The sequence below is a fragment of the Henckelia pumila genome, chromosome 2, assembly GCF_033568475.1.
Source record: "Henckelia pumila isolate YLH828 chromosome 2, ASM3356847v2, whole genome shotgun sequence".
Classification (NCBI taxonomy): Eukaryota; Viridiplantae; Streptophyta; class Magnoliopsida; order Lamiales; family Gesneriaceae; genus Henckelia; species Henckelia pumila.
The window spans coordinates 116,419,525-116,428,152 of record NC_133121.1 but is presented as its reverse complement, the minus strand read 5'-3'; the positions used below and the strand labels follow the sequence as shown (position 1 = coordinate 116,428,152).

General features: G+C 36.5%; 1 protein-coding gene across 1 annotated transcript; it reads left to right on the top strand.

Annotated features, from left to right (window-relative positions):
• Positions 1 to 5,175: 5,175 nt before the first annotated feature.
• Positions 5,176 to 6,687, top strand: LOC140878229 (uncharacterized). Its single transcript, XM_073281835.1, has one exon. The coding sequence runs from the start codon at positions 5,176 to 5,178 to the stop codon at positions 6,685 to 6,687; it is 1,512 nt and encodes a 503-aa protein (XP_073137936.1).
• Positions 6,688 to 8,628: the final 1,941 nt, after the last annotated feature.

The following is an 8,628-nucleotide window of genomic DNA, read 5'->3' as shown; positions in this document are numbered from 1 at the left end:
ATTTTTTGGGCTTTTGTTGGGCTTTTGTGCACGATATAAAAGAGATTTCAGAAATCAGAAAAAAGCCGCCACACACATTAATACGCATATCAGAGACGTGATCGTGATATTTTCTGAAAGAATTCTGGGCAGAAACTTGAAGAACAAAGACGGAGATCGATCGACCGGACACGACGTCGACGACATATTTGATTCTTATCTTTTATTTATTTAATTCTGAATTCATGTCTGGATTTTTGAACATGTTTTGTTTTATTCAAAATTTTATTATGAACTAAATTTTTAGAGTCTAGAGGTCGGATAGAACCTGGTGTAGACACTTTCATGAATTTTTGATTTTATTGAATTGAGTTTCTTCTAGATTAATTGTTTTTTTTAGAATTGATTGTCTTTTCAATTACTTGATCAATAATTGATTTGTAATATTTATTTGAAATATGGCAATCGGGAGGGGAGATTTTGAATAGGACCATTAGAACATACACTGTTAATTATTTATATTACTCGGGAGAGAGTATAACTTTAACAGAGCTTTTAAAAAAAATATTGTTTTGAATTGATCACTGCAATTAGATTCTGAATAGGGATATTGGAATTGAATTGTATTTGATATATTTTATTCGGCACTCGGGAGAGAGAATAATACACTTAAGTGTTCTTGGCTATTAATTGATTGAAATTCATGAAGATTAATTAATTATGATGGACTGTTGTTGAAACCAGGTGAAATCTAAACCTCTAGACCATTTTTCTCTGATTGATATTTATTTGAAAGTTGTGTGCGTGCTATCAAGAACTCATCTGCTTATTTTATTTTTCTGCAAAATTCTCAAATATTGATTTTCTAGATAAAGTTTGGACTATTTTAATTACAAGCACTAGATATTTTCATTTTAAAGCTGTGGGATCGATACTTGATTTTATCACTATATTAAAACTTGACACTCGTACGCTTGCGAGTATTTTTCACAAGAAGTTTTTGGCGCCGTTGCCGGGAAGTAAATTTTGATTATTTTTTAGTCTTGTTATCAATTAGTCTAGATTTTAATTTAGAGATTTATTTATTTTATTTTAAGTTACTAATTGATTTCTTCTTATTTTTAATTACAGTCTATGCGACGATCTCAAAGTGCAAATTCATTACTTTTTGATCCGGAGATCGAGCGCACTGCACGTGCTTTAAGAAGAGCTAGAAGAGAAGAAATTGAAAGAATGGCTGAAGAAGAAGTAAATCAAGCTCCCCTGGTTCCAATCAGAGACCACTTCAGACCGACGATCCAGGCTCACTATTCTGGAATCGCTCGAGGGACCATTAACGTCAACAATTTTGAATTGAAGCCGACGTTAATCAACATGGTACAATCAAACCAATTCAATGGAAGCGCTACAGCTGATCCTCACCTGCACCTACGGTCCTTCTTAGAAATTACCGATACGATAAAAATTAATGGTGTGTCTGAGGATATTATATGCTTACGCTTGTTTCCGTTTTCTCTCAGGGATCAAGCAAGGAGTTGGTTGCAGTCACTGCCGCTAGGGAGCATTACTACTTGGGAGGGGATGGCAGAAAAATTTCTTGCGAAATATTTTCCACCTGCCAAATCCACCCAACTGAAGATTGAGATCAGCACATTCAGGCAGATGGATTCTGAACAGCTTTACGAGGCGTGGAAAAGGCACAAAGAATTACTTAGAGGTTGTCCTAACCATAATTTTGCAGATTGGGAACAGATCGAGTGGTTTTACAACGGACTGAATGCGCCTACGAGGATGAATGTGGATTCTGCGGCTGGAGGTACTATATTTGCAAAGGACCATGTACAGGCCTACGATATGCTGGAACAGATGACGGTCAATAGTTTTCAATGGCCATCTGAACGTATGGGGGTCAAGAAGCCAGTTGGAGTGTATGCAGTGGATCCTCTCACATTGATCACCGCTCAATTATTTGCACTAACTACACAGGTAGCTGCATTGAATAAAGTGAGTGTTACAGAACCAGCAGGTGTTTTGGGTGCTATGGACGAATCTCACTATCCTGAACGAGTGCAGTACATCAATCAGAGAGGTTATGGAGGCTATCGAGGTAACCCTGTCCCTAATACTTATCACCCTAGTATGCGTAATCATGAAAATTTTTCTTATGCTAACAATAAAAATATGTTGAACCCTCCTCCGGGATACAACACAATTAAGGGTGAGGGTAAGCCTTCTTTGGAGGACGTTGTTAGTACTTTTGTGCAGGAATCAGGTAAGAGGATGGCAAGAACCGAGCCTTGCCTTGACAACTTGGAGACACATGTGGCCAACATGGGTGCTGTATTGCAATCCATGGAGACTAGCATTGGGCAGCTGGCGAATGCCTTGAAGGATAACAACAGAGGTCAGTTTTCAAGCAACACTGAGGTGAATCCAAAGGAGCAGTGTAATGCCATAGAGTTGAGGAGTGGAAAAGAAGTTGGAGTCCAAGAACCTGCTGTTGAAGAGGAGAAATTGGAGGAAAAAGTCGAGGAGAAAGAACCTGAACCTGAGCCGAAACCGATGTACAAGCCTCCACTTCCATACCCTCAAAGGTTCAAGAAGAAAGCTTTAGATGAGCAGTTCTCCAAATTTTTGGAGATTTTCAAGAAAATTCACATCAACATCCCCTTTGCTGATTCTTTGGAGCAAATGTCGAATTATGCGAAGTTCATCAAGGAGGTGATGTCCAAGAAGAGGAGGCTGCTAGAGAATGAAGTTGTGAATCTAATAGAAGAGTGCAGTGCGGTGCTACAAAAGAAGATGCCACAAAAGCTTAAGGATCCAGGGAGTTTTACTATTCCTTGCACGGCTGGCTCTTCTTATTTTAATAATGCACTTTGTGATTTAGACGCTAGTATTAATTTAATGTCATTATCTATTTACAGGGCCTAGGAGTTGGGAGCGATGAAATCGACTATAATTTCATTACAGTTGGCGGATCGGAGCATTACATACCCACTAGGTATTGTTGAAGATGTGCTAGTTAAGGTGGATAAATTCATCTTCCCAACGGATTTTGTGATATTGGACATTGAAGCGGATCATGGTGCTCCACTAATTTTTGGGAGACCATTCTTGGCCACTGCGGATGCTAAAATTGAAGTGAATAAGGGTGAATTGTCAATGGGTGTGGAGTACGAACGAGTGATTTTTAATCTATTCACAAAAGCACCTAATCCACCCATCGAAAAATTGTGCTTAATTGAGCCGGTTGTGAAGAAAAAAGCGCCAAAGTTACCAACAAAGAAATCCACGAAAAAGAGAGCAGAAGTTAAAAGACGGTTCGTGGAATTTATTTTGCGAGTGAAAGAGAAAGGAAGACTTAACACCGGTGAAAGTCGGGCTAACGACTCTAAACCAACCGCTTTTTAGGAGGCAACCCAAAATTTTTGTTTTATTTTATTTTTATTTTTTTTATTTTTTAATTCAATTTCTGCTTTTATTTTCATTTTAGTTAATTAGTAAATTTATGATTTTTTTATAAATTTTTCAGGATTTTGGTATTCTTGCAGCAGCCTATACGCGCTCGCTCAAGATTGGTTCCGCGCCCGCGTAGCCTCTTCGGGTCCTTCAAACACCAACTGCGCCTCATCTCGCGTAAACGCGCATCTCGTTAGCGCAAAAATCAAGCGCAAATGCGCATCTCGTTCGCGCAACACCCAGGCGCAAACAAGAATTCCCCAACCGCGCAACAACCAACGCAATCGCGCAAACCATCGGCGTTCACCTTACGCGAACCATTTCCCATCTGTGCGGCCTTCTTAGCGCAATCGCCCAGCACTCCTCATCCTACAGCTCCATCTCTTGCGCTAACAAGACCTCATCTGCGTGTCTTTAAGCGCAATCGCGCATGCCCCACCTTGTTTGCGCAGTTTGGAGTGCAAATGCGCTTTCCCAATCCTCATTAGCGCAGCATTCTGCGCAAATGCTCAAGCAACCAGCTTTCCAACAGCTGCAGCAATCCACCCATGTGCGAATCATGCTATCATGACAGCTTCTCCAAGGTTCACTTCATGCTCGACTAGGGGCGGCTGCACTTAGAGGCAAGGGGGACAGTTTCCCCTCCTTGAATTTGTGATGTAAAATTACCAAAATACCCTTATAATTACAAATTAATATTTTATAAATATAAATTATGAGCAATTCACAATGAACGACAAGGAGTCGAATTCATTACGTATCCATGCAAATGGCCGTCCAAATTATGTACATATTTTTTTAAAAAAACTTGTGGCCCAAGTTATAATGTTTTAAGCTTAAAAACAAATAGTTTTTTTTTCTCTTAATTTTATATTTGCTTTTATTTTGCTCGTTCATATTCCAATATTCCGATTCTCCTCTCTAGCCAGAAGGTACGTACTCCACTGATTACTCTCTTTTTCTTTCCTTTCAGATTTGTCTCTTTTCTCAATTTTTTTTTTTGTAATTTATTCGATTGTGGTTGTTTCTTGTTTGTTATGATATTATTAATTTATTATCATTATATATTTGTTTAATGAGAATATGAGATAGTCAACTCGAGTGAGTTATAAATTATTTGATTTTATTGGAAGAATAAATAAAATTAGGCGACACTTCAACCTTTTAGACATAGATCGATAGGTAAAAATAATTTTGATTATTTAAGTAGCTAGAAATTATATATTTGGTTTATCAATTATCACTGTATCTCTGTTATGCACTTATAAATTATGTTTTTTTTTGTTGTAGTTTATCAATGTATAATATGCAATTTGATTTATTATATTTAAGAATAATTATAAAAACTATCTGTAAAAAATTAATTGGATTTGTTTATAATTATTTTGGTAGATATGCTAAGATATTTAAAAAGAAAGGGGGAAGAAGATGGATGCTCAAAAGAAAGTTCGATTCTTCCCAAAAAAAATCGTGTGGAAGTAGATTTACCTGAGCTTCAATCAGATCCAGGAAAGAAACTCAAGATTATTGATTTTGATCCAAATATTCGTGAAAGAGTTGGGAGAAAATACTATTTAGATGGTACTTTCCAACCCCGAGAACATGAATTTCCACAAACATTAATCCAAGGAACTTTGAAAAGATTTAATCGTGCTTGGTTTTATGAATTTAAATGGTTGGAATATAGCATAGAAAAAGATCCAGCATTTTGTCTTTATTGTTATCTTTTCAAGAATGAGTTGGGTCACCAAGGAGGTGGTGATACTTTTGTCAGTGAAGGTTTCAAAGACTGGAAAAGTAAAGATAAACTTCGTAAACATGAGGGAGGAACATAACAGTGCTCACAAAAAAGCTTTGAGTAAATGCCAGGATTTAATAAATCAAGAGCAACATATTGAAACTAGTTTAGCTAGATCATCTGAACAAAATAGACAAAACTATAGTATTCGGTTAAATGCAGTAATTGATTGCATTAGATGGCTTTTGGCACAAGGACTTCCTTTTCGTGGGCATGATGAATCTCAAAATTCAATCAATCAAGGAAACTTTCTCGAGCTTCTAAAATTTCTTGCACATCATAACGAGGAAGTGAGAAGAGTTTCATTTGATAATGCTCCTGGTAATGATAAGTTGATTTGTCACAACATTCAAAAAGATATTGTTAGAGCTTGTGCATTGGAAACAACCAATGTGATATTGAAAGAGCTTGGTGATAATTTTTTCTCCATTTTACTAGATGAGTCCCGTGATGTGTCAGTAAAGGAGCAACTTGCTGTTGTTTTAAGATTTGTAGATAGCAAAGGATGTGTGGTTGAACGTCTTTTGGGTTTTAAGCATGTCACTAGCACAACTGCTCAAGCACTTAAATGTGCCCTTCTAGATTTATTATCTGCACATGGATTAAGTGTATCTAGGATACGTGGACAAGGATATGATGGGACAAGTAATATGCAAGGTGAAATCAATGGACTAAAAACTCTTATCTTAAAGGAAAATGAATGCGCGTATTTTGTTCATTGTTTTTCTCATCAACTCCAACTTGCTCTTGTAGCTGTGGCAAAGAATCATATTAATATCGCCTCACTTTTTCATGTGCTTTGTAATATTGTTAATGTGGTTGGAGGCTCCTGTAAACGCCATGATGCTTTGCGAGAGAAACAAGCTGCTAGAATCATAAAAGCCTTGGAAAATGAAGAAATCACCAAGGGTCGAGGTTTGAATCAAGAGAGCACACTCGTTCGGCCAAGTGATACATGGTGGGGATCACATTATAGTACTCTGCTTAGTTTGATTCAAATGTTTGGTTCTTTAATTGATGTGCTTGATGAGATTGTGGAAGATGGATCACATTCAGATCAAAGAGTCGAAGCGTTGCATTTGGTAAAAGATATGCAATCATTTGAGTTTGTGTTTAATTTACACTTGATGAAATCAATATTAGGAATAATAAATGATTTGTCACTAGCACTACAACGAAAAGACCAAGATATTAGACAAGCCATGTTATTACTTGGTATATGTAAGAAAAGAATTCAAGGTATGCGAGATGATGGATGGAGTACATTACTTGAAGAAGTTTCTAATTTTTGTGAGAAGTTTCATGTCGATACTCTGAATATGAATTATTTATATGTTGGTGAGAGAAGATCACGACGAAGAGCTGAAAAAGTGACAAACTTACATCATTATCAAGTTGAATTGTTCAACACAGTTATTGATATACAATTGCAAGAGCTGAATTTTTAGATTCAATGAGGTAAATACAGAATTATTGCTTTGTGTGGCATGCCTAAATCCAGCGGATTCATTTGCTGCTTTTGACAGACAAAGACTGGTTAAATTGGCTCAATTCTACCCAAAAGATTTTTCACCAATTCAGCTTTTGTCACTTCAGGATCAACTTGAGAATTTTGTGATAGATATGCGTGTGAATTTTGAAGCTTCTGAATTACAAGGGCTTGGTGACATTTCTAGAAAGATGGTTCAAACAAGAAGAGATGTGGCATATCCCTTAGTTTACAAGCTTGTGACTTTGACTTTGATTTTACCGGTTGCAACTGCTATAGTCGAGAGAGCATTTTCTGCTATGAAGATTATTAAGAATCGTCTTCGTAATCGAATGAGCGATGAGTATTTGAATGATAGTTTAATTACTTATGTTGAAAAAGATATATTTCTTAGCTTGTCGAATGAAGTTATTATTAATTATTTTCAAAAAATTACAAACCGTAGAGATCAATTGTAAGTTAAGTTTGAAATTTAAACATATTCAGTATTATATTTTAACTTCTGTTACATGATGATTATATATATATATATATATATATATATATATATATATATATATATATATATTTGTGATATTTGGTCTTCTTCTTGGCTGCCCCCCCTTAACAAATTTCCTGGATCCGCCCCTGTGCTTGACAACCCTCACCAGCAGCAACTTCATGCGCAAACGTGCAGGCCATCTTCCCTATTTATGCACTAACCATCTCCCATCAGCACTATACAAAGAGCAATCGCACCACTAGCCATCCCCTACAATGCGCAGCTTGCATGTCCAGCAGTCCCATGATCTTATCCTTGTGCAAACAACATCCCCTGTTGTTCATCACCCATGCGCGATCGTGTTTAACAGCGGCGTGCTAACAGCCTCTCCAAGGCCCTTCATCCATGCACCATCGACCTCCATGGCTCTACTATGCCTAGCACTCGTTCCTTTTCCCTTAGCCATTAAGAGTTTGATATTCTCTTTATTGGTTTGGGGATTCACTATTGTTTCTTATCGTGTGCATATATTCTTTTCAGGTTCATTTGAATGTTCATGTCGTGCTTCTCAACCACTTTCACCGTGGTAGTACGGCGCTGCGAATTTTTATTATGAAGATTTTAATGACGCCGAGTCCTGATGCTCGGTATCGAAGGTATGAGTCCCTTGTTCTTTTTATTGTTTTTTAATCATTAGGGACAATGATTACATTAAATTTGGGGGGATGAATCAGTGTTTGATTTAGTTGATTGGTTGATAGTTGTTTAGTGAATTATATTGTGTTTCATCAAAAAAAATTTTTGTTGAGTTTAATTGTTGTGGTAGTTGAAGTTTTGAGTTGAAAAGAAGCCGAGAAATAAATGGATGCATGGCTGATGAAAAAAAAATTTGTGCTATAACTGAAATCCATGACTGTCTACTTATCTGACAAATATTTTTGAAAAAATGGAACCAATTGGATGAACAATTTTCTATATACTCTGTGATTAATACTTGATTCTGATTTTTGAGACATACACACATAGATATATATGATTGAGGCATTGTTTGGATTTTTTTGGGCCTAATTTTTATTAAATAATAAATTTATCCTTAGTTGCCCAGTTGAACCTACACGTATATGAGTACTATGAGGTACAAAAATCTGAATTTATTGTGAAAATCATCGTTTACTGCTGATAATTATCTTTTCTGCACTGATTGAAATTTGTATGATTTAATTGTAGATTGAGACTTGTCTAGAACTAGTTCGGACACTCTTCGAGACGAAATATGGGCAAAACTGTGACTAGGAATGATTTAGGCAATTTTTCTGAATTCGTTTGAGTCTTTCAAGCTACCCTATTTTTACATGTTATCCCTAGTACCTTGTTTGAGCCTTATTGAAAATCTAATGACATGCATGTAAACGTGTAATA

Excerpts from the sequence above, each read along its gene's own strand:
- LOC140878229 (XM_073281835.1), top strand. The coding sequence starts at position 5,176 with ATGAGTTGGGTCACCAAGGAGGTGGTGATACTTTTGTCAGTGAAGGTT.